Source organism: Ovis aries, chromosome 17 (assembly GCF_016772045.2).
Source record: "Ovis aries strain OAR_USU_Benz2616 breed Rambouillet chromosome 17, ARS-UI_Ramb_v3.0, whole genome shotgun sequence".
Lineage (NCBI taxonomy): Eukaryota > Metazoa > Chordata > Mammalia > Artiodactyla > Bovidae > Ovis > Ovis aries.
The window spans coordinates 58144225-58170488 of record NC_056070.1 but is presented as its reverse complement, the minus strand read 5'-3'; the positions used below and the strand labels follow the sequence as shown (position 1 = coordinate 58170488).

The following is a 26264-nucleotide window of genomic DNA, read 5'->3' as shown; positions in this document are numbered from 1 at the left end:
AGTGTTTGGACAATTCAGGTTTTTTCTGACTCTACATGTGTTACTTCAATTAAAACACACAAAAAGAATATTTTGATAAGAACTTTAATGCTATGATAGTGACCATTTTATGGGACATGAATATCTTCCAGAATCTGGAGAAAGCCGGGGACTTTTTTTTTTTTTTTTTTTTTAATCCTTTTCAGGAGATTGGCACAATCAAGATCACCAGAAACACAGTCATGGTTAAGAGTTGGGGTAAGGCAGTGGGTTCAATGGCTTGATTTAAATTGGGCTCAAAGGCAGTATCTGTGGCTTCCCAGTTGGAAGTAATTATGCAATTGCCAAGCTGTTTCTAGAAGAAATGGATTACTCAATATAATACATAGTTATATTCGAATAACATGAATAGCTGTAAGTTTTCACAAAGTTTCTGGTTCTGTGCTCTGCCTATCTCTATTTTTTTTTTTTTTTTTTTTTGGTCTTTGTGTTTGTTAAACATTCTCATTTAACATGTCAATTCTTACATGTGTGAAAATTCATTCTGGCATCATGCCTGCTTCTGTAAGAAGTGTTTGACCACTGAAGTCTGACAGATGTAAAAATTTTAATGCCTTGACGAGGTGGCTTATCCTCTGATAAGTTGCCCAGGCCAGGCCAGATCTACACAGAAGTTATTCTCACAGACATGTAGGCCAAGGCAAGACCAGTGCATGGGGGCTGAAGAGAAACAGGAATGGGAATTATTAGGACCAGTAATCCTCCCTGCTGAATATGGCATTGTCTTTAGGAGTCACAACAATCCTGGGAGGTAGGTATTGTGGGTCTCCTTTTACAAATGAGGAAATGTAGGTTTTCTGTAACTTGCTTAGGATTACCCATCTGACAAGTTCTTTGGATTGAACTTGGGTCCAGATCTGTTGGACTTTAAATTTCACCAGCTAGGAGTTCCTTAAACTTGTTGCATTAGTTTCCAGAGGAGGGGCCCAGAGACCTGGTGATTGGAATGATCAGGTGAGTCTGAGATATTGTTCTCAGCTGTACCGCCTCTTGGTTTGGGGTCCTGATGCTCGCTTGAGGTTTTCCAGACCTAACACCCCTGAGACACAGGTGTCCATTCCAAAAAGAGAGGAGCCCTCACTTAAGTATCCTAAAAATGGAAGCAGCCTGCCTTCTGGAGGATCCAAGGGACTTTAGAATCTCAGTCTCTACACTACCATCAGCAGCATCCAACATTTGGGGCATCACCAGTGGTTTTCTTTTGTTTTCTGTACTTAGCAATCATCAGTAACACGGCTATAAATAAAAAATAAACTAATAAAACCATTGTGTGCTTACTTGTTGTCTCCTTGGTGGTGTCAGGGTTTAGAAACATGATTTCCAGTTCTCCCAGTGGCCCTATCCAGTGGCTAGCATTAGACCCATTTGGCAAATGAGGTTTAGGAAAGTAATTGACTTAAGGGACCCACCCAGTATCTTCAATCAGAAAACCGAAGGCAGCTTTTATAAAAAAGATCTGGATTTGTATTGCAGGGGTTGTAAGTCCCAGAGCCCGCAGAGGGCAGGCAGGAATGCATGTGAGTGAAGTAGGCTGTTAGTCATTTGATCCTTTTTTCCTAGTTCATCAGATGTTTATGTTGAGCACAGGTTCCCCATACTTTTGTAATAATTTGTTTCATAACGACTACCATTCATTTTGTCACATTAAATAGTAAACATCATAACGGTGTAGAAATTGTCTTCATGATATCACTAAAGAAAAATACTTAACCGTTTTTCTTGATGCACAGCCCTCCTCTTGGTCTTATTTCCCCATTAAAAAAAAAAAAACCTCTGTATTGAATTGTACAAAGCATAAATGTACATCTTAATGTGTGTCCAAGAGTGTATATAGCTATGTAAACAGCGTCCACGTTACAGAGCAGCATTACCAGCTTTTCAGTCCCTTTACTTGTGCCAGTCCACCCAAGGGTAATCTCTCCCCTGACTTCTAACACCTTAAATTTTACCTGATTTTTTAAATTGTATCAGTAGAATCATATAGCATGCACTTTTGTGTCTGGGTTCTTGTGCATAGTATTATGTATGAGATTTATCCCTAGGAATATGCCACATCTTACTAATTCTACTGTTGATGGGCATTACTGATAACTAGTTTGTTAATCACCAGTTTCGGCCTGTCTGGAAAAGTGCTGCTACGAACATTTTGTAGATCTTCTGGAACATAAGAACACGTTTCTTGGGTATCTGCTTAGGAGTAGAATGGCTGGGTTACAGGATAGGCATATGTTCACCCTTAGTAGGTATTGACCATTTTCCAAAGTAATCGTACTAACTTTTTCACTTTTCATAGTAACTGGAATATGTGGAATATGGTGCTTCACTTTTTTCTTTGCCATAAATACACTCCCACCTAACTGAGATGATATGTGGCAATGAACTTGACCCTAATATGGATGAGATGATAGTGACGAATTAGGGAGTGTATGCTATGGCTGGGCTAAATGTGGGAGTCTTGACCCAGATTAGCTGGTGGTTGCCATGTAAGAATGTGGTCCTGGTGGTGTAGAGTCTTTAGGTTTTTTTCTCCCCCTCAAATTGTGATTTGTGTTTGTATGTGGACTCTTATCAGTTTCTTTTTCATTTTTAAAATAATTTTATTTATTTATTTAGACTCTGCTGGGTCTTTGCTGTTGTGCGTGAGCTCCTTCTGATTGCAGTGAGTGAAGGCCACTCTTCATTGTGGTGTGTAGGCCTCATTGTGGTATCCTCTTGTCACGGAGCACAGTCTCTAGGCGCACGAGCTTTACTAGTTGCTGCACGCAGGCTCAGTAGTTACGGTGCACAGGCTCAGTTGCCCCACAGCATGTGGGGTCTTCCCAATTGAACCTGTGTGCCCTGCAGCCGCAGGTGGATTCTTAACCACTTGGACCACCAGGGAAGTCCAACTCTTATCAAAGATTTTTTGCAACAAAAAAACCCCCCCAAATTTTGGCTTAAGCAACAAGAATTTATTTAGCTCAGTGTCTTTCAGGGTGGCAGTTTGAACTGGGCTTGGGTGGGCTCATGTATCTGTCTGAAGTTAGCTCCTGTCACGGAAACAGTGAAACAGCTCTGGCTGCGTGGCTGTGTGGCTGTGTTGTCTCATCATCCAGCAGGTTAGCCCTGGGTGGACCTTATCAGAGTTATGAGAGTGGCAGGAGGGCAAGTCCTAACCCACAAGTGCTTTCGAAGTCTGTGTGTTTGTTATTGTCTCATTGACCAGAGCAGTTCATTGTTACTGTCTCATTGACCGGAGCAATTCATATGGCCACATCCAGAACTGGAGCTACCCAAATGCTTGAGTACAGAGAATCATGTACAAGTCGGGACTAGTTAATACAGCCACCTGCCACAAGAACTCTTCCCTCCTCTAGTTCTCCGTAACACCTCTCTGTGGGCTAGATCTAGATCTGCCTTGGGCCATGAGTTTGGGATCTGTGGGTGACTCCTGAAAAGGAAGATTGAGTTCTATTTGGTATGCCCCCACCCCCCCAAAAAAAACCTCTTGACAGTCTCATCCATTTGACCTGAAAAGGAAATAGTACCACCTCCAAACATCCCCTCTCCCCTCCTCTCCCCATCTTTGGTACTCTGTTACACTGCCATGTCATCTATTTTTGGTGCAGTCTCTTTCACTTCAGTCTTCAGTATGAACACTGAAGCAAGAACAACTAGTAAGCTAGCAGTCAGGAGTGAAATTGCCTCTTGATGGGGTAGTGTTGTAGCGATACACAGTCGGGTACAGGCCAGACCTTTGATGGACAAGCCCAGCTGAAATGAAAACTTGGAAATGATTGCTCTTGAGCCTTCTCTTATGAAGCTTTTGATAACAGTGCCTAGAGACCATCTGTTTTAGGTGGTCAGTTCAGTTCAGTCGCTCGGTTGTGTCCGACTCCTCGTGACCCCATGAATCGCAGCACGCCAGGCCTCCCTGTCCATCACCGTCTCCCGGAGTTCACTCAGACTCACGTCCATCGAGTCCATGATGCCATCCAGCCATCTCATCCTTGGTCGTCCCCTTCTCCTCCTCCCCCCAATCTCTCCCAGCATCAGAGTCTTTTCCAATGAGTCAGCTCTTCGCATGAGGTGTCCAGAGTACTGGAGCTTCAGCTTTAGCATCATTCCTTCCAAAGAAATGCCAGGGCTGATCTCCTTCAGAATGGACTGGTTGGATCTCCTTGCAGTCCAGGGGACCCTCAAGAGTCTTCTCCAACACCACAGTTCAAACGCATCAATTCTTCAGCACTCAGCCTTCTTCACAGTCCAACTCTCACATCCATACATGACCACTGGAAAAACCATAGCTTTGACTAGACGGACCTTAGTCGGCAAAGTAATGTCTCTGCTTTTGAATATACTATCTAGGTTGGTCATAACTTTTCTTCCAAGGAGTAAACGTCTTTTAATTTCATGGCTGCAGTCACCATCTGCAGTGATTTTGGAGCCCCAAAAAATAAAGTCTGACACTGTTTCTACTGTTTCCCCATCTATTTCCCATGAAGTGATGGGACCAGATGCCATGACCTTCGTTTTCTGAATGGTGAGTTAGGGACACCTAAATTGTCTTCTTGATATACGGTTGAATTAGTGAAAGAAATGATACGGCCCTGGATAGAAAGGCATTGCCTTTTTTGTCCTTTTCCCCCTTTTCAGTAAACTCAGGGTTACCATAGGTAGTGGAGCCGCATGAGTATAATCGCAAGCATATTGCTGCGTTCTTCACTGTGGTGGTCATGAAATCCAGTTGCTCAGTCTCATTTCTCTTGAGGTGGTGTATCAGGACTCCGGGCATTAAGCAATCAGCACCCAATTCAAATTGGTTTAAAAAAACAAGCTGGAATCTGTTGATTTACATAATTGAAAATTTTAGGTGGTGGTTCTTGTTCTGGGTGCTTTTATAATGTAACTAGAAATCTTTCCATCTCTCTCTTTTTATCCTCCTCCACTCCAGTTTTACTGAGCTAAAATTGACATCAGTCAGTTCAGTCTGTCAGTCGTGTCCAACTCTTTGCAACCCCATGGACTGCCACACGCCAGGCTTCCCTGTCCATCACTAACGCCCGGAGCTTGCTCAAACTCATGTCGAGTTGGTGATGCCATCCAGCTATCATTCTCTGTCATCCTCTTCTCATGCCTACAATCTTTCCCAGCATCAGGGTCTTTTCCAGTTAGTCAGCTCTTCATATCAGGTGGCCAAAGTATTGGAATTTCAGCTTCAGCATCAGTCCTTCCAATGAATATGCAGGACTGATTTCCTTTAGGATTGACTGGTTTGATCTCCTTGCAGTCCAAGGGGCTCTCAAGAGTCTTCTCCAACACCACAGTTCAAAAGCATCAGTTCTTGGGCACTCATCTTTCTTTATAGTCTAACTCTCATATCCATACGTGACTACTGGAAAAACCATAGCTTTGACTAGATGGATCTTTGTTGGCAAAGTAATGCCTCTGCTTTTTAATATGCTGTCTAGGTTGGTCATAGCTTTTCTTCCAGGGAGAAAGTATCTTTTAATTTCATGGCTGCAGTCACCATCTGCAGTGATTTTGGAGCCGAAAAACATAAAGTCTGTCAGTGTTTCCATTGTTTCCCCATCTGTTTGCCATGAAGTGATGGGACTGGATGCCATGATCTTCATTTTTTGAATGTTGCGTTTTAAGCCAACTTTTTCAGTGTCCTCTTTCACTTTCATCAAGAGGCTCTTAAGTTGTTCTTTGCTTTCTTCCGTAACAGTGGTGTCATCTGTATATCTGAGGTTATTGATGTTTCTCCTGGCAATCTTGATTCCAGCTTGTGCTTCGTCCAGTCTGGCATTTCACATGATGTACTCTGCATATAAGTTAAATAAGCAGGGTGACATTATACAGCCTTGACGTACTCTTTTCCCGATTTGAAACTAGTCTGTTGTTCCATGTCTAGTTCTAACTGTTGCTTCTTGACCTGCATGCAGATTTCTCAGGAGGCATGTCAGGTGGTCTGGTATTCCCATCTCTTTCAGGATTTTCCACAGTTTGTTGTGATTCACGTAGTCAAAGGCTTTGGCATAGCCAAGAAAGCAGAAATAGATGTTTTTCTGGAACTCTTGCTTTTTTGATGATCCAGTGGATGTTAGCAATTTGATCTCTGGTTCCTCTGCCTTTCCTAAATCCAGCTTGAATAGCTGGAAGTTCACGGTTCATGTGTTGTTGAAGCCTTGCTTAGAGAATTTTGAGCATTAGTTTGCTGGTGTGTGAGATGAGTGCAATTGTGCGGTAGTTTGAGCATTCTTTGGCATTGCCTTTCTTTGGGATTGGAATGAAAACTGACCTTTGCCAGTCCTGTGGTCACTGCTGAGTTTTCCAAATTTCCTGGCATATGGAGTGAAGCACTTTAACAGGATTATCTTTTATGATTTTAAACAGCTCAACTGAAATTCCATCACTTCCACCAGCTTTGCTTGTGGTGATGCTTCCTAAGGTCCACTTGACTTCACATTCCAAAATGTCTGGCTCTAGGTGAGTGATCACACCATCGTGGTTATCTGGGTCTTAAAGATCTTTTTTTGCATGGTTCTTCTGTGTATTCTTGCCACCTCCTCTTAATAGCTTCTGCTTCTGTTAGGTCTGTACCATTTCTGTCCTTTATTGTGCCCATCTTTGCATGAAATGTTCGCTTGGTATCTCTGATTTTCTTGAAGAGATCTCCAGTCTTTCCCATTCTGTTGTTCTCCTCTATTTCTTTGCAGTGATCACTGAGGAGGGCTTTCTTATCTCTCCTTGCTATTCTTGGGAATTCTGCATTCAAATGGATATATCTTTCCTTTTCTTCTTTGCCTTTCACTGCTCTTCTTTTCTCAGCTATTTTTAAGGCCTCCTTAGACAACTATTTTGCCTTTTTGCATTTCTTTTTCTTGGGGCTGGTCTTGATCACTGCCTTCTGTATAATGTCACAAACCTCCGTCCGTAGTTCTTCAGGCACTCTGTCTATCAGATCTAATCCCTTTAATCTATTTGTCACTTCTAGTGTATAATCGTAAAGGGTTTGATTTAGGTCATACCTGAATGGTCTAGTGGTTTTCCCTACTTTCTTCAGTTTAAGTCTGAGTTTGGCAATAAGGAGTTCATGATCTGAGCCACAGTCAGCTCCCAGTCTTGTTTTTGCTGACTGTAGAGCTTCTCCATCTTTGGCTGCTAAGAATATATAGTTAGTCTGATTTCAGTTTTGACCATGTGGTGATGTCCATGTGTAGAGTCTTCTCTTGTGTTGTTGGAAGAGGGTGTTTGCTATGACCAGTGCGTTCTCTTGGCAGAACTCTGTTAGCCTTTGCCCTGCTTCATTTTGTACTCCAAGGCCAAATTTGCCTGTTACTCCAGGTATCTCTTGACTTCCTACTTTTGCATTCCAGTCCCCTATAATGAAGAGGACTTTTTTTTTTTGGTGTTAGTTCTAGAAGTTCTTGTAGGTCTTCATGGAACTGTTCAATTTCAGCTTCAGCATTACTGGTTGGGGCATAGACTTGGATTACTTGGATAATTGACATAGAACACTATAAATTTAAGGGGTACAGCATGATGACTTGACATAGCTATATATTAGAAAATGATTGTAGTAAGTTTGGTTAACATCCTTTACCTCCTAGTTAGCAAAAAAAATTTTTTTTCTTCCTAATAGAAATCTCTTTATTTCTTGGTCCTGCTTTCCTTTTGTTGGCTTTATTCATGGACAGGTGCTCTCCAGTTTGGGATAAAGTGGCTGTCGGCCAGTTCAGTTTTCTATGCTAGTGGCTAAGCAACTGAGGGTGAAAAAGAGGATGTTTTATGCTCCCAGAGTCATGAACTTTAAGTCTCATTGGTCCATCCTCGAACCAGTCACTGATGCAAATTGGCCAGGCTCATATCCACTGTCTGCTCCTGCAGATGAGTGGGATCAGCTTCACCTAACCCATGTTGACTAAGAATGGGATGATTTCCCAAGAGAAAAGAGCAAATGGATATTGGGCAGAAACAACAGATGACTGCGTTAAGGGGGTCAGTGTTCAAAGTGTTTGTAGGAATGTAGGTGTTTTCTGTTCATCCAACATGTATTTATGGATCAGCTAGGTTCTGGGGAATCAGCAGTAAACAGAATGGACACAGTCGCAGCCCTCAGAAGCCTACAGTCTTGCTTTTTTTTTAAACTGAAAGGGTGACATTAATGGGTCAGGTTGGCCCTGGTTACAAGTCCATCCTCTGGAATCAGGCAAACTCGAGTTCACATTTGGTCTATGCTGCTGCCTAGCTGTTTGACCTTGGGCAGTTTCACTTATCCTACCTTACTTATCAAAAAAGGTCAATGCTAGTATCATCTTGTATGGAGGCATGGGGCATTCTTAGCACCAAGCCTGGCTTACAGTAAGTAGCCAGTAAGTTAAAGCTAGCACTGTTATTATCAGTGGTTTCGCAGAAGAGTTTATTATGCCATCTCACTTCCCCTTTGCTAAGCGTTACTGCTGGTAAGCCTCTTGCTTCAGCATCCACCCACCTTGGATTGGAATCCCTGAAGGGCAGGTCTGTTGTCCTCCTCCTGTACCCCCACCTATGGTGCTGAGTGTAGTAGGGGCCCCGCCTGCATTTGTGGAGTAGAAATAACAGGGACTACTGCTTCCGACAGCAGCCTCATACGGAGGATCTGTGGTGGTTAGAACCCTGGTGGTCATTCAGAGCGTGAAGATTTGGGTTTTCAGGCCTGATTAAAAAGTTTTGATACTGTTGGCCAGTATTTATTGCTCACTTTGTCACTTTTTTTGTCAGCGCCTACATCTGTGTTGTCAGCAAGGTCAGTGTGATGACTTTCCTCTTTTTGTTAAACTTAGAAACAAGTAGGGGAACACTCATACAAAATGAGAAGGGGACTGAGTCAAATGTGAACTCGGGTTGGCCTACCTGGTGAGACTTCCTTTCTGTCCTTTGCTTTCCTTTTAAGGCTTCCCTTGATTCTTGTCCCTCTGGTTACTCTCTCCCAATTCCTCCAGCCCAGGGTCCGCTGCCTTGTCCCTTACCCAAACTGAAATGTTCTCCTGTCAGTGCCATTCACGTTTTCCTATTGTGAATGAGAAAGTGTCTACTTGGGCATGTTTTGAAACGGTCTCTATGTGTGCACCGGAACAATGGGTAACTCAGGGCATCTGTTTGTTGGAAGGTTCTGCTTCATGGAGCAGATAACTCCTCAGATAACTCATTAGGCAGCTTCTTGGTGAGCCTGGCAGGTTACAGTTGATGGGGTCACAAAGAGTTGGACACAACTGAGAGGCATGCACACGCGTGCACTAGAGAGAGGGCTTCTTGGTACCAGGCTGTCTTCTTGGCATTGAGGCTACAGCAGTGAACAAGACAGAAAAATCCATGCTCTTATAAAGTCCACATTTTGGGCAAGAGGGACATGGACAATGAACAAATAATGGTTGGGTAGTAGATGCCCTGGAGAAAAATACACCGGGTAGAAGGGATAAGAGTGTGTATGTGTTGGGGATTGGTGTATCCAAGAAAGCCTTCTTGGGAAGGTCACACTTCCAGAAGCGGGGAGAGATTCACGGGAGGGGATTCTAGGCAGAGGACGGCAAGTGCAAAGGTTCTGTGGTGGCCAGTGCCAGCTGGCCTCGCGGGTCCGTGTGACCTGTGTGGTCACCTAGGGCCTCAGGCTCAGCAGCATACACTGCTTAGTTTAATGCCCTCTTGTTACCATCTTGAAATTCTTACAAGGGCCCCTACACTTCTGTTTTTCTCTGGGCTGCACAAATTATATAGCTAGTCTTGATGGTATGAATGTGTTTGGAGAGTTTGGGACCCTTGACAGGGTACTCTACAAACCAACCATACCCACACAGGCTTCTCTGGGACCTGAAGCTTTTGACAAGGGGCTCCCTCTTCTCTTGGAGAGAGAAATTGCATCCCATTGTAGATGAAAAGGGGGCTTTGAAAGCAGAGATCCAGCCTCTTCTGCCTTCCTGGCTTCCCCCACTGCCCAGCCTCCTGGGATTGCCCCAGCTCTCACTACCCAAGTTGCTAAACCATTTTGTGTCCATCCCTTGTCAGCTCCTGGGGGAATCATACCAGTAGGTGGTGAATGACAGTGGCTTTTGAAGTTGGCAAGCCCATTAAAAAACAAGTACCGTGGATGTTGAGTGTGCAGCTGCTGTGTGCGTACCTGGTGGATACTGTAGTGCTGCAGTTCAGGCATATCAGCCACGTGCGTGATCAACCAAAATGCACTGAGTTCCCTTTGCTCTTTCTCATAGTGACACGCAAGGGATTACGTTAAGTGTTAAATGAGAAACTGGCCTTTTGTGGACTGTTGGAGAGTTTAACCACCCTTTATAGCATTGTTGCTTCAGGGAAATGATTTCCAAGTTCTAAATAGCTGGCTTCCTAATGAACTTGGGAATACCTTGGGGGACCGTCTCTCTTGCTTTTTGTAGACTCCAGTTTTTATCCCATTTTATGTGACAGTGATATATCTCTATAAAAATATTTTAGTTCTGAGTGTTGACATCATTTCTTATACACCCATTCATAGTACCTTCTCTCCCCCCAGCACTTGGCATGGTCTTCAATTCAGATAGTGTTGTGGACGTAAAACATTTTACCTAATTTTACAAATGCGTTTCTTTGTGAAAACATCACATAGTTATTACGTGTTTTGAGACACATTTAGGAACGTAAATGAATACCTGTTTATCTCGACAGTATTTCAGACCTTTTCCCCCCTAATCGACTGATTTTATTTTTCTTAAAGAAAATACAGGTGAAACTGGAACTCATCCACTCCTTCTGATGGAGATTGTGTGTGTCTGCTCTACTCTTCAGCAGTATGTGAACAGTTGAGATAAATTCCTGTAGAAAACAATCTCCTTTCAGGGGCAGATTTCGCAGAAAAATTGCGCATCTATTGTCTAAACTCGAGGTTCTTGTCTCAGTTTCTTAAGACACCATCTAGAGAGAGAGCTTTCGTGTTCTGCTTGCCCTAGAGATGTACGCTGGGAACAAACCTTAGGTCCGTTTCTTCACTCTTTACTGATTTGGCGCTTAGTGATTATCCCTTCTACTAAACAAGAGAAGACAGATTAAATTTCTAACAGTAAGGCACAAAACCAATCCATTTGCAGAATTAGTCTTACATTAGTACATGAGGGTACAAATCGGCCTCCCTGGGGATGGATCTGTTTGCAATTTCTTTTAGCATTTACTGGAGTAAGTCCAGTAGACTTTGGGAAAATCAAGTATTCACTGACTTTGAGTTAACAAAGTAACATAACCTCTCTGTGGTGGCTTTCTTTTTTTTTTTGACTTGATTGGGAAAGGATTGATTTTTATATCTGTCGATAAGTTAGGGTTGTGTTTCTCATCGTTTGGTTTGCATGAGAATTCCTAAGGAGTAGATGCCTGAGCCCCACCCCTGAGAATTTGGGACAGGAGGTCTGAGTGAGGCCCTGGGATTTAGGTTTAAAACACACACACCCAGACAACTCCAAAGATGATTCTGATGTTTGGTACAGGACAGCGGTCACCAGTAGTGGGTAGTGAGTCAATATCTGAATCATTAAAAAAAAATTAAAAGCCAAATTGTATGCTATCAAAAGGATGTTTTTCTTTAAATTTGAAGAAATGTTAATACTTTGTGGGGCTTCCCTGATGGCTCAGTGGGTTAAGACTCTGCCTGCAGTGCAGGAGATGCAGTAAGTAAGGGTTCAGTCCCTGGTTGGGAGGATCCCCTGGTGGAGAAAATGGCAACTCACTCCAGTATTCTTGCCTGAAACATTCCATGGATAGAGGAGCCTGGCGGACTACAATCCATGGGTCGCAAAGAATCAAACAGGATCAAGCATGTACACACTGATACTTTAAATTTATCGGTCTTCTGAGTGGTCTTCTGTACCATAGATTTGGCCATTCTAAATTATTCTCTAATAGTCATACTAACACTTTTATAGTATGGCAAAGTTTCCTGTCATATTTCAAGTGTCTTTTTTTTAAGCTTTATTTATGTTATTTTTGGCTGTTCTGGGTCTTCGTTGCTCTGGGCAGGCTCTCTTAGTTGCAGCAGGCAGGGGCTGCTCTTTATTGCGGTGTGCAGGCTTCTCCTTGCAGAGCGCGGGCTCCAGGGTGCATGGGCTTCAGTAGTTGCGGTGTGTGGGTTCAGTAGCCGTGGCTCTTGGGCTTCAGAGCTCTGGGTTAGTGCTTGTGGTGCACAGACTTAGTTGCTTCACAGCATGTGAAATCTTCCCCGACCAGGGATCGAACCCATGTCACCTGCATCGCAAGGCGGATTCTTCACCACTGGACCATCAGGGAAACCCTTTGTTTGTTTTCTTCTTAGGATATCTTAGTTTCTGAAATGACAACTTGTCCATTTCCATGTTTTAAGTTAGTACAGATATAGTTGGTTAATGTGGTCAATAACTTTGGGGTAGCGGTATGTTGGCACTAGTGTTAAAGAACCTGCCTCCCGGTGCAGGAGACATAGAGATGCAGGTTTGATCCTTGGGTCAAGTAGGAAATGCAACCTGCTCCAGTATTCTTGCCTGGAAAATTCCATGGATAGTGGAGCCTGGCGGGGTGCAGTGGAGCTGCAAAGAGTTGAATATGACTGAAGTAACTGAGCACAATGGCACATGCTTCAAAACAGTCTAGGTAGAAGTCTGTGATGGCACCTTTTAGGTTACAAGGCAGTTCTGTACACACTAGTCGCAAGTATTATTATTATTATCGTTTTTACTTATTATGAACTGTGGGAAGTACCAAGTGAGAGAGCTTAGGACCTTCCTGCTGCCTCGGTTAATTTATACGTGGTTACTGGATTGCAGCCTCAGTACGGGATGTGGCTCTATCTCCTTGTCCAGTCATGCTGTACCTGTAAAAGGATTGCATTTTCAACCATGGGATCAAACATGCTCGTAACTCTCAATCTTTTGTAAGGTGTTTCGCAAGTGATATGTTACTGGTAATAACAAAGTGAAATTTATGAGTGATTTACTTAACCTTGAAGCTCCTCTGTAGTTTTTTGGTTTTTGACATAATGATGTCACTCTAACTTGCATTTCTCTGTTGCCTCCTTAGTGGAAAGTGAAGTAGGTCACCTAGTTTAATGACACTGGAATTATGCATAAGAACCCTTGGGAATGTGTTGAATACAGGGCCGCTTGGGAGTAAAGGTAGGATTAACCGTGAAACAGACTCTGAGATAGAGGTTTGCGTGCAGGTGGTTTCCTGGGTTGGCCTTGCTGAGGGGGTCCCATATTGAGGCCTTTTTACTCCGCTGTTGAGCGGTCATTGGCTGCACACTGCCCTTGAAAAGGGAGTGTGACCTGGAATGAGGCAGCTTGTTTGCCCCAGGGCGTGCCTGGGAAGGGACGCAGCTATGAGCCACTGGCAGGCAGCATCCTGGGCCTCTGGGGGGATAAGTGTGGTGGACCCAGGCAGGGAAACTGAGTGACCCCTCACAGCCTCCGTTTCAAGAGCCCATGAGAGAATGTCTCGCCACAAAGATTCCAAGTGTGCAACAGGAAAATGCAGCCTTTGGTCTCCTGACCTTATGGGTCTACATATTTCTTAAGATGTGGGGATGTGGACCTCTCTTTAATATATTGGTTTCTTTTATGCTTTTTCCTGCCGTTCCCAGCCAGTGGTAGCAACAGGGAAGTTCGTTTACATGAGTCTGGGACTTGATCTGTTTGGGATTGACCATCATTTTGAAGTTTAGATGATAATTCTCAGAGCCCAGTGATTTTAAAAAAAAGTTGGCTTTGTGCTATTGGTGTTTACATAGTTATAATTCAGTGCTTCGAAGCAGTTGTTACCCTCTAGAACTTGTAAGTGATCAGGAGCATCACAATTGCGTGTCAGCAGTGAGACCAGTGTGGCGTTCCTGATTGTTCGCTGCGGTGGGAGCCCTAACACCCGTGACTGGTGGTTCACACCCTGCTGGCCGCCTCATTTTTATCCAGTGTGCTCTAGAGCAGATCCTTCTGTAGTGATTACTGTGGTATAACCGTCTAGGATTGATGATTCTATTTTTTAAAAATTTCTTTATTTTTGGTCGCACTGGATGGATCTTCGTTGTCGCACGGACTTTTCTCTAGTTGCTGCGAGTGGGGGCTCCTCCCTAGTTGTGGTGTGCTGTCTTCTCTCATTGTGGAGCATGGACTCCATAGCTGTGGCACATGGACCTAGTTGCTCCGTGACCGGTGGGATCTTCCTGGACCAGGGATTGAACTCGTGTCTCCTGCGTTGGCAGGCAGATTCCTTACCACTGAGCCACCAGGGAAGCCCTGACGATTCTTTTTTGAAAGCCGTTTTGGAAGAGATCTTGTTGTGTGGATACTTTCAGCGTTCAGACTCCTGAGTGACAGCCTGTGCCGTCCCGTCCCCTGTCCACTGTTGTGGACTGTCATCTGCTTATCATGTGACAAGGGGAGACAGCTTTCTGTGTAAACAATGAGCTTATGTGGGGGCAAAGTGGAATGTGGGCGTAATCAACAAATACTTATTGAAGGGAAAAAAGGGGCCTGGGATATACCATTCAAGGAAAGAAAACAGTAATTTTAACAATCGATGATTGCATGCTTAGCCTTGGGTACTTGTGCCAAGTCCTTTCCATGAATTATTTCATCCTATCCTTATAACTGCCCTGTAAATGACACAGTAGGTATCCTGACATCTGCTTCACAGATGAGGAAGCTGAGAATCAGTTGCGTGTAGCCTGGTCTCATGGCTAGTGAGATGGCAGAGCCGGGATGACCAGTTGGAATCTGTGCTCTGACCCCGACGTGGCACTGCATCCCAGAGGTCACTGGTGTCAGGACGGATGGTGGCAGAGTCTGGAGCATGCTAAGGCAGAGGCCTTATTTTCTAGAAGAGAGAACTGGCCAGCTGAATAGGCAAAAGGGAGAAGGCACCTGCCACCTGAATCGTGACTTTTGTGCACCAACAAAACTAAAAAATAGAGATGATTTCTCACCCTTCATCCCAATCATGTCAAATCCAGACACCAGTTTATAGGGAGTTCTGAAGGGATGATTGAAGAAAACAATGCCTGGCACATCGCTGGCAGTAGATAAAGAAAAAGCTAATTATGAGTTCAGTTTGCATGAATGCAGACTTTGCCTTTATTCTGCTTGTATAGGACAGGGAACATTTTTTCCTCTTGCTTCTCTACTGCATGTTTAAGGTAGACTTCTCCACCTCTCTGTAGTCAGATAATCCGAAAGAGAAAGCAAAAGAAAGTCCAGGGCTGTGAGTGACAGCCTTGTAACGTGTGCCACTTTTGTTGACTCCTTCCACCGTTACAATAAGGCATCTGAAGTTGAATCTGGGCAGAGAAAGTGAGGCCTCTTTTTCTTGATGGGTAAAGTCGATTAGCTGTAGGAGGGGACCTAGCCTGACCAATGACTTCCCTTTATTTTTTTAGGCAGGGTTCCTTTTTGTCTTTCAGTTACACTTGCAGATTTTTTTTTTCCTGTTGTTTTCGGTGCAGCCAACCCTTCTGTCCTGACTTAACATTCTGTTCCTTCTTTACCGGCGAGAACTATAAGCCCTTCCCCCCTTCCCCTCTAGAGAGCCTTCTTGGCCTTCATGCTTATTAGCCTTGCACTGTTTTTGCAGTTGAATACATTACCTCCTTATGCCCTGGATAGTCTTAGCCCTGAGAGTCCTAGATGAATGGAAACACAATTCCAGAAAAATCTTCACCCTGATTCTTGGTGCCTTAGCACACCGAGACTTTCCATGCAGCCTTGCAGTATACAACTGTTGCATTTGAGTGGTGAATTAATACTTTTGTTTGTATCCAGTAAGTCGCTGATGTCAGTCAAAGCTTACTAGAAGTGAATTTTATTAAGCAAGTTCTGTTGGGACGAATAGCGCCGCTTTCCCCAGCTTCACAGGAGCCTACTCCAAAGCAAGCTTTGGCAGGCGGATTCGGGAACAGGCAGAGGGATACATGTGCACACTTGGCCTTTTTTTCTGTTTCATGCTCATATTTCTTTGTGCTACCAGGATCGTCATGACAGCCTTATCTCTCAAATAAAGCCTGTTACCTCATCCCTAATTGCTTATCCAAAGGCAGGCGAGCTCTAATTTCTTTGCATTAATAAATGACACCGAAGAAGAAACTGCTTTGTTTGCACTGGCTCACTCGGTTAACCAGCGCAAGCCCCCGAGTGCATTAGGAAGCCTTGTGCTTCTCCTGTGGCCGAGGGGCGAGTGCTCACCTTACTCAGGAGCGGCGCCTCGTTTATGTACTTTCTGCTCACATTCACAGCCCTGTCCCCCTCTTCTTGGAGAAAACACTGCAGTGACCTAGGTCAGCATTTCTCTGCTATGGACACACACTCCAGTCCAGGTTGGGGAATAGGAGCAGTTGTCCTGGAAGGACCAGTGGCCTCTCTCCCTGGTTTCAAGGCTCTTTCTTGGCTTCCTGCCACTCATCTCTCCTGAGACTTTGAGAGGCTTTCCACGGACCTTCGCACCGATTCCCGTGGCACCCTTCAGCTTGTGAGCTGGCACCCCTGCTTCTGCTTTTTGAATCATTTTGTGAGATGGTCTTGTGGAGTTTATAAGTGCATGTGAGGAGACCTCGTATGAATGTGGGGAGTCAGAGCTTTGAGAGTGACTATAAGGCTCTGAATGAGTTCTATAACTGTGCTCCGTGGAATAGTGAGAATGTTTTGCTTTTCCTCGGTATCACAGTTCTCTCTCTTGTCACCACCTAGGGCCATTGCTGATCATTTAAAGGGCCTACATTTTCATGTTTCAGAATTTTAATATTTCTTTTCTTTTTTTCCCTCCTCAGAATGAAATGGATGATGTTCCCTTCTTTGATATCCAACTGCCTTATGAGTTGGCGATCAATATATTTCAGTATCTGAACAGGAGAGAGCTAGGAAGGTGCGCACAGGTAAGCCATCAGGATTTGCTTACACGTGTAATTCGAGTGTGGGAAGCTCCTCCGTAACAGAAGTGTACTTTACACAATGACAGACTCCACAGAGGTAACCAATGGGATAGCAGCTTTACTTGAAGGAAAGCAACCTTGAGCTTAAACGATCATGTTCCGTATCCCCACGTGGTGGTGGTCTTTTCGCGACTGACTGCCCCGGCGCCGCGTTCCTCCTGCACCCTGAGTTATGCCTGACCCGTGGCAGTGTGCTCAAGGCTGACAGCACTGTGTTCGCCTTTCTGAGCTCGCCAGAGCTGTTAATGTCCTCACTGTTTCTGATGCAAAGGTGTGAGGCCTTGGTTCAGTCAAGCCAGCTGTTAGGTTGGGAGCTCAGGGTCAGCCTGGGGACAAAACAGTGACATCATGTTCCACTGTACAGTCCAAATTACCCTTCAGACACCCGAATTCCGTGCAGTGAGGTGAGAGGCATGTGAGAACTGAGAGCCACCGAGGGAATTGCAGATCAGCGTCCCCCATCTCGTGCCTGCTCTGGGCCACATGCTGGTGGAGTGGGGTAGTGGTAGATAGTTTAGGCCAGACTTTATTGTGTGCACGAATCACAGAGGGGCTGGATAAAACGCAGTTTCAGATTCAGGAGGTCTGGGGTGTGGCGCCCACTAGTCTAGTCTGCATTTCTACCAGCTGAAGCCAATGTGGCTTTGGCTATGCTTTAAGAGGCAGGCATTTATGCCCTTAAAGTTAGTCTTGTATTCTCTTCTTGGTGAAGAGTGAATGTGATTGCTTATCATTTGGGATTTCATGGACAGCTGTGTTTCCCAGAAGACACTGGAGTATCCATGGCCCGTATTAGCCAAAGAAGTAATCTGTTTAGTGGTTACCATTTCCCATCTCTAGATCCTATAATGTGTTTGACACAAGTCTCTATACCTTTAGGAGAAAGAGTTTGGTGAAACTGGGTGGAAGGAGGGACTTCTTGGAGGTCTAGCAGTTAAGACTCCACACTTCCACTCTAAGGGGTACGGGATTCAATCCTTGATCAGGGAACTCAGATTCTACATGTTGGGCAATGTGGCCAAAAAAAAAAAAAAAAGGACATTAAGTGGTAGGAAAACTATACATTAAAAATCCAGAACACTGCCATGAATGTGAAATTAAAAATATTAAGGCAGTTTGAGAGTGGTGAAAACTGTGCTCAAACTTAGACTCTAGAGCTGGCTGACCCCGTGGCAGTTCAGTGAAATGACAACAGAAGGCAAGACAATTTAGAGAGTTTCTGGTTTTACTCTATTTCCCTATTATGATTTTACCCTGTTATGAAGCAGTTTGCTTAATCTGAATGTTTTCCTACTTAAATATGAATTTGAGGAAGTTTTCAGGATTTTTGATTGCCACAGTATCAGTTAAAAGGGGATGTTGGCTAATATTTTTTAATGGAGAATGTGGAAATCTTTAGAAAGAAATTATTCAAAGGGTAAAATTCACAAAATAAAAATCTTTGCAGTATAAACTGCTCAGAGCCTATCGATTGCGTTCAGTAAGAGTACCTAGGTTGCCTTCTTTCCCTTGGCAGTTGGGTTTGTTGTATTCTAACTTTACATATTGGCCCTGTCCCAAGAATTGAAAACAAGGGTGTAGCTAAGCCCAGCTCCTGGATTTCAGCTGGATGCCGTTAGCTGAAGCCTTAGAACAGGGTCTAATAGCTTGCTTTCCACAAAGTCAGCATTCGGTGATAAAATCTTCATTCTTGATAGGAAGCTGCTGTTTAAGGAATCATTTCTTTTAACATTGCTTTTTGCTCTCCTGCTTTGTAGAGGGCCATGTGGCTTTCACATCTGCTGCTGGTTTTCTCATCCAGAGAGTTTATCAGTGGAAAGATAGGATCTGGTGGAAGAAGAGATCCCCCTTTTGGTACAGTGGGGCTGCATTCCAGGGTAGATTGGTTATGCTGGTGAGATTATTCTGCAGGTGTGAACAGTTTAATTTGCAACACAGTAGTCCAATTGTCCACCAGAATTCTTCCCTCTTGGGCCAGTTGGATTTGGATTTTTGTTGTTGAACCTAATTTTTAAAGCACATATGTAAGAATAGAAAATATCTGTAACCAGAATCCCTGAGGTGTCTGTGATCTGCAAAGCCAGGGTTTTGTTTTGTTTTGGTTTGTTTGTTTGTTTTCTGAGCTTTTGCACAAAGAGGACAATGGATGGCCAGTAGTTTGTAGACTTGGCTTTTTTTTTTTTCAAGCATTAAAACACCAAACTAATAAAAATAAGTAGCATTTTCATTTGTTTCTCACAGTGTTTTTATTTTTGAAACAGGGGAAAGGGCCTTCTGTTCAGTGGAACATCCTGCTGCTTTATGATTTTATTTCAGAGGGGGCTAGCACTCTCCGTCTTGCTGTTTTCCTCTGGTTCTCTTTTAATCTAGCCACCTTGGGATTTGAGTGAAATTGGTTGGGCCAGTTATGGGAAGTTGGCACCATGAACTATATGTGTACCCTTGGAGAAAACCTGTTTGCTTAGATCTTTATGCCAAATTGGTAACTGACTCACAGTAAGGAATCCTAGTTGGGGAGGACTTCTGAGATTTCATTATGCCACAGACTTGGAGAATTGATTTGGCTCTGACTTCGTCTCCTTTCTGCTTTGTGAGGCTTGATGCTTCAGAACTTAAGTCCCCCAACGTTAGTCTGTGACCCTGTGGACTCTGGATACTGGCCTCCCTAGCCTGTTGCTGTCCATACCTGGCTCTCAAGGGGTTTATATCTCTGTGGGAGAGTCTCACGCTGAGATGTCTCAAACAGTGTGCTTTTAGTAAGGTGTTATGCGTGGGACAGCTCACTGAGCAGTTTATCATTTTGCTACTTATAATTGTATGTTTTTTGTATGTGTGTGTGTATGTCCACAGGATTTCCAGTGTTTCCAATGTAATATTTTACAATGGGTAACAATGACAAAATTGTTGATTTCAGAATTTTGTTTTTTATGAGAAAAAAGTAAGTGTGCTGTTACATTACTGGATAACTCTTAAGAAGTAGAGGTTTTTAAGTATATGCCAGTGTTCATTTAAAACACTTTAAAAGTAATTTTAAATTGATATGAAGTTGCAAAATACAGTGCAGAGAAGTTCTGAGTACCCTTCCCCCAGTTCCTCCATTGTCAGTGTCTTGGAAAATTGTCCCACGGTATCAAAACCAGGGATTGACATTTGCGAAGTCCATGGAGCTTATTCAGATCTCACCAGTTTAACACACGCTTATTTGTGTGTATTTGGTTCTGTGTGGTTTTATCATGTGTGTAGATTTGAGTGACCACACAGTCAAGATACAGAACTTTCATTGCAAGAATTCCTGCTACTCTTTTATAGCCACACCCTTCCCCTTCGCTAACCCTGGAAACCTTGAATTTATTCTCCATCTCTGTAATTTTATTTTATTTAAACAATTTTTTAGAGATTTCATTTTTAAAGGTTTCGTTTATTTTTAGGTGCAGTGGGTCTTTGTTGCTGCACGGGTTTTTCTCTCGTGGCGATGAGGCAGGGGCTGCTCTCGAGTTGCACAGGCTCCTCCCCGCAGTGGTGTCTCTGGCTGTGCAGCAAGGATTCTGGGGCGCTCCGTCTCAGTAGTTGTGGCGCATGGGCTTAGTTGCTTCATGACACGTGGGGTCTTCCTGGACCAGGGATCAAACCCATGTCTCCTGCATCGGCAGGTGGGTTCTTTATCATGGAGCCACCAGGGAATGCCTGTAATTTTATTTTTTCATTTTCAGTTTTAACATATATTTTAGTTCTGTGTATTTCCTAATGTGTAATTTTAGCAGTAGAGCTGCAAAGGCAAAAAGGTCATGCTTTTCAAGTAAAACGTAGAAAAATGTCCTTAAAGAATGTAATCAAGAAAAAGAGGGAAGATAGAGAGGTTAAAAACTTAAGACTTATGATAAAAATTGGCAAGCAAGAAGTAGGTGTTACCAAAATAAAGAAGTACTTCTGGAACTAAAGCCTAGTCTATTAGATTGTGGTATTTCAAGTTTCAAGGAAAATGTGATCTTATGATCTTCCCAGATGTCCAAATAGGAGAAACTAAAACCAGACTTTTTCTAGCTGCAGATCTTAATGACATGTTTAAAAGTTGGGGATTCAGAGCCAAGCACTCTGGGTTGATTTTTTTCAGAGCAGAAATGATGCTGAGGACTTGCGGTTGTTGGCAGAGTTCCCTTAGTTCTTAACTTCACCTTTGCCCCTAGACTTCCCTCAGGGAGGCTCGTGCACATCTGACACCCAGGCACCTACGGGCGTTTTCTTTTAATTTGCCCGGTTGCAATGGCTGCTCCCTCTAAATGGGGTTAAGGAAAAGCAGAGCAGCTCCAGAAAGAAGATGGGGAGCTCGATGAAACAGGGACAGTGAAGTGTTGATAATCATTTAAGCAGAGTTGGGGGGGGCTTGATAGTTGTTTATACTGTTCACTTTACTTTTGTGTGGTGGACATTTTCCATATTAACATTTAAATGAGAAAAGAAATCAAAAAGCAAGAGATTATGCTAGAATAAGAAAGTCAGAGCCTCCTGAGGACAGCACATGCCAGGAGCTGACCTTTGAAAATAAAAACAATCCAATTTTTTTAAGTGTTGGACTTATTCTTCTCATTCAGTCTTTTATGCAGGGCCTGCTGTGTGCCATGTATGTACCGTTCTAGACAGTGAGTTGGAGAGGGAAATGGCAACCCACTCCAGTGTTCTTGCCTGGAGAATCCCAGGGACGGGGGAGCCTGGTGGGCTGCCGTCCATGGGGTCGCACAGAGTTGGACACGACTGAGGTGACTTAGCAGCAGCAGCAGCAGACAGTGAGTACAGCAGTGACCAAAACAGAAACCCCATTCCCCCTGCCTTTTAGAAAGCTTTACAGTTATGTGCAGTAAATACAGGATTGAATATAGAGTATATCAGGTGGTGGTAAGTGCTGTGGAGAAAACAGACCAGCAGAGACGATGTTGGGCTTACACTTCTAAGTGACTGGAGAAGATGTCACAGAGAAGGTGGCCTTTCTGCAGAGACTGAAAGGAGGGAAGCAGGAAGCTGGACAGGTCTCTGGCGGAGGTGAATCACAGGTGCACAGGCCTGGAGGTGAGTGCACCTGTTGTGCTTGAGGACAGCAGGAAGGTCAGAGCTGGCTCGACTGTGGTAACTGAGTGTCAGCCTCCCAGAGATGTACATGTTCTTGTCCTCAGACCTGTGATGTGAATGTGCTACCTTTTGTGGGAAGGGACCCTGGCAGATGTATGTTAAGGATCTTGGCATGGAGTGATCTTGGATTATCGAGGTGAGTTCAGTGTAATTGCAAAGCTGCATAGCTGGAGGCAGGAGGTCAGCGAGAAGAGGAGATGCCATGTTTCTGGCTTTGAAAACGGAGGAAGGGGCCCCAAGCCAAGGAATGTAGGTGGCCTCTCAAACCTGGAAGAGGTAAAGAAACAGATTATCGCTTGAAACCTCCAGAAGGAATGCTGTCTGGCTGCCCACACTTTTATTTTTTACTTGTTTATTTTTTGACTGGGCCATGCATCCTGTGGGGTCTTAGTTCCCTGACCAGGGACTGAAACCCTGCCCCCTGCAGTGGAGGCATGGAGCCCTCTTCACTGGACAGCCAGGGAATTTCCCCAGCACCTTGATTTTAGACTTTTGGCCTCCAGAACTGTCAGAATAAATGTGTGTTATTTTAAGCCATAAGTGTGATAAGTTGTTAGAAGATCAGTTCAGTCGCTCATTTGTGTCCGACTCTTTGTGACCCCATGAATTGCAGCATGCCAGGCCTCCCTGTCCATTACCAACTCCCGGAGTTCACCCAAATTCATGTCCATCGAGTCGGTGATGCCATCCAGCCATCTCATCCTCTGTCGTCCCCTTCTCCTCCTGCCCCCAGTCCCTCCCAGCATCAGAGTCTTTTTCCAATGAGTGACTTCTTTGCATGAGATGGCCAAAGTATTGGAGTTTCAGCTTTAGCATCAGTCTTTCCAAACAACACCCAGGACTGATCCCCTTTAGGATGGACTGGTTGGATCTTCTTGCAGTCCAAGGGACTCTGAAGAGTCTTCTCCAACACCACAGTTCAGAAGCATCAATTCTTTGGTGCTCAGCTTTCTTCACAGTCCAACTCTCACATCCATACATGACCACAGGAAAAACCATAGCCTTGACTAGACAGACCTTTGTTGGCAAAGTAATGTCTCTGCTTTTGAATATGCTGTCGAGGTTGGTCATAACTTTCCTTCCAAGGAGTAAGCGTCTTTTAATTTCATGGCTGCAATCACCATCTGCAGTGATTTTGGGGCCCCCCAAAATAAAGTCTGACTCTGTTTCCCCATCTATTTCCCATGAAGTGATGGGACCAGATGCCATGATCTTCATTTTCTGAATGTTGAGCTTTAAGCCAACTTTTTCACTCTCTTCTTTCACTTTCATCAAGAGGCTTTTTAGTTCCTCTTCACTTTCTGCCGTAAGGGTGGTATCATCTGCATATCTGAGGTTATTAATATTTCTCCCAGCAATCTTGCTTCCAGATTGTGCTGCTTCCAGCCCAGCGTTTCTCATGATGTACTCTGCATATAAGTTAAATAAACAGGTGACAATATACAGCCTTGACGTACTCCTTTTCCTATTTGGAACCAGTTTGTTGTTCCATGTCCAGTTCTACCTGTTGCTTCCTGACCTGCATACAGATTTCTCAAGAGGCAGGTTAGGTGGTCTGGTATTCCTGTCTCTTTCAGAATTTTCCACAGTTGATTGTGATCCACACAGTCAAAGGCTTTGGCACAGTCAGTAAAGCAGAAATAATGTTTTTCTGGAACTCTTGTTTTTTCGATGATCCAGTGGATATTGGCAATTTGATCCCTGGTTCCTCTGCCTTTTCTAAAACCAGCTTGAACATTAGGAAGTTCACGGTTCACGTAATGCTGAAGCTTGGCTTGGAGAATTTTGAGCGTTACTTTACTAGCTTGTGAGATGAGTGCAATTGTGCGGTAGTTTGAGTATTCTTTGGCATTGCCTTTCTTTGGGATTGGAATGAAAACTGACCTTTTCCAGTCCTGTGGCTACTGCTGAGTTTTCCAAATTTGCTGGCATATTGAGTGCAGCACTTTCACAGCATCATCTTTCAGGATTTGAAATGGCTCCACTGGAATTCCATCACCTCCACTAGCTTTGTTTGTAGTGATGCTTTCTAGGGCCCACTTGACTTCACATTCCAGGATGCCTGGCTCTAGGTGAGTGATCACACCATCATGATTATCTTGGTCGTGAAGATCTTTTTGTGCAGTTCTTCTGTGTATTCTTGCCACCTCTCCTTAATATCTTCTGCTTCTGTTAGGTCTATACCATTTCTGTCCTTTATCGAGCCCATCTTTGCATGTGATGTTCCCTTGGTATCTCTAATTTTCTTGACGAGGTCTCTAGTCTTTCCCATTCTGTTGTTGAGTAGGAAACTAATATAGGACTAATACAGTGAGTAGACAGGGCAAAGAGAAGCTGAAAGAAAGAAAGAAAGTGAACTCACTCAGTCGTGTCCAACTCTTTGCAACCCCATGGACTGTAGCCTACCAGGCTGCTGTGTCCATGGGATTTTCCAGGCAAGAGTACTAGAGTGGGTTGCCATTTCCTTCTCCAGGAAGAGAAGCTGAGATGGTCCCAACTGGAAAGGCACTTAATCTGTGGAACTTGAATAAAAGGAATTTGAACTTGGGTTCTGAATGAGATGGGAAGCCACTGAAGCATTTTAATCCTAGGAGTGATAGGTCTGACCTATGTGTTAAAAGGGATCATTTGGATTGCTGTGTGGAGAATACAATGGGGGACAAGACCTGCAGCAAGGAAATCATTTTGAAGGCTGCCAGGAGCACACAGTGGGGCTTCCCAGGTGGTGCTAGTAGTAAAGAATCTGTCTGCCAGTGCAGGAGATGCCAGAGTCTCTGGTTCAATCCTTGGGTTGGGAAGATGACCTGAAGTAAGAAATGGCAACTTGCTTCCATACTCTTGCCTGGAAAATTTCACGGATGGAGGAGCTAGAGTCCATGGGGTTGCAAAGAGTTGGACACAACTGAGCACACGTACACACACACACACACACACACACACACACACATGAGCCCATGATGATTTGGATCAGGACTGGCTGGTGGAAGTGGACAGAATTAGGGTTGCTTATGTGTTGGATGTGGAGAGAGAAAGAAGACTCAGTAGCTGTCCAGGGTGTTTGGCCTGAGCAACCAGGGGGTGAGGTTGCCATTACTGATGGAGGGGAAAGTGGTGGGATGAGCAAAGATCAGTGCTTGGATGTAAAGCTGCAGGTGAGTTCTGGGTTGCACTCAGGACTGAAGATGTTAATCTGGAAGCTGTCCGCACATGGATAATATTTAAAGCCAGGAAACTAGCTCACCAGGGACACAAGTGTAGATGGAGGAGGAGATTGGGGGACTGAGCCTGGTATACCACAGTGATTAGAGAATAAGCAGACTAAAAAGCTAGTACCTGTGAGGTGGGAAGAAAACCCAGCGTTCATAGGTTCTGAACCAAGGAAGAGAATTTTACAAGGAGGTGAAGGTGATCGAATGTAATGAGTGGTACTGTGAGTCAGCCGAGAGGAGGACTGAAGTGACTCCTGGATTCGGTAGCTGGACATCAGCAGTGTTCTTCCCAGGTGGACTTCGTACATCATTGCTTGACTGGAACAATGACATTTTCCCCTGTTGTGGACCCCACTGGTAACCTTAATCCAGGCAGAGTTAATAAGCTAGTTTTTGAGCCAAGGGCTTTTTTTTTTTTTAATGCTACAATTCATAGTGGTGCTATAAAGCAAAATGCTGGAGACACTTTTATTAGCAAATTCTTGCAGCTGAGGCTCACTCAGTGGGACTTTTACTGGGCAGGGCCAGCCCAATCTCAGTGTATTAAAGAAAGACCATTAGGCCTTTGGAAAATGCAGACTTGTAAACTTTCTAGATTTAATGTAACTTAAGAAATCAAAACAATTAGATTTCCTTTTGGTGAGACTCTAAAATTTACTATGAAACTTTAGCTAGGTCTTTTTCTTGTTGATTTTTTTCCCCTTTCAGGCTTAAAAGAAATTCTTAAAGCCTGTCATTTTTGTTCTCCTTTAAAGAAGAATAAAAAGGCAACCCTCCCTTTACAGTTTGCTAAAGAAATTGTTGGCATGTTTCTGTGTTTAATACCTAATTGTAAGTACAATCCTGATCCCTTTTTGGAAGTTATTCTCACCTCTAATCTTTTATAAATCCCTCAAAGAGCTTTACTGTTTGTTATCCAGGGTTTAAACTTTATCCTGAATATTATTTTCTAT

The 26264-nt window shown here is 43.8% G+C and overlaps 1 protein-coding gene across 2 annotated transcripts in view; it reads left to right on the top strand.

Annotated features, from left to right (window-relative positions):
* The window catches only part of FBXW8 (F-box and WD repeat domain containing 8), a 118539-nt gene that overhangs the window by 938 nt on the left and 91337 nt on the right, over positions 1 to 26264 (top strand). The window contains exon 2 of one of the 2 annotated variants that reach the window (XM_027956546.3): positions 16820 to 16924. The exons of the other annotated variant lie outside the window; for it this stretch is intronic. Coding sequence (XP_027812347.1) covers positions 16820 to 16924 — 105 coding nt within the window. The remainder of the gene's footprint in view (positions 1 to 16819; positions 16925 to 26264) is intronic. 2 annotated transcript variants of the gene reach the window in all.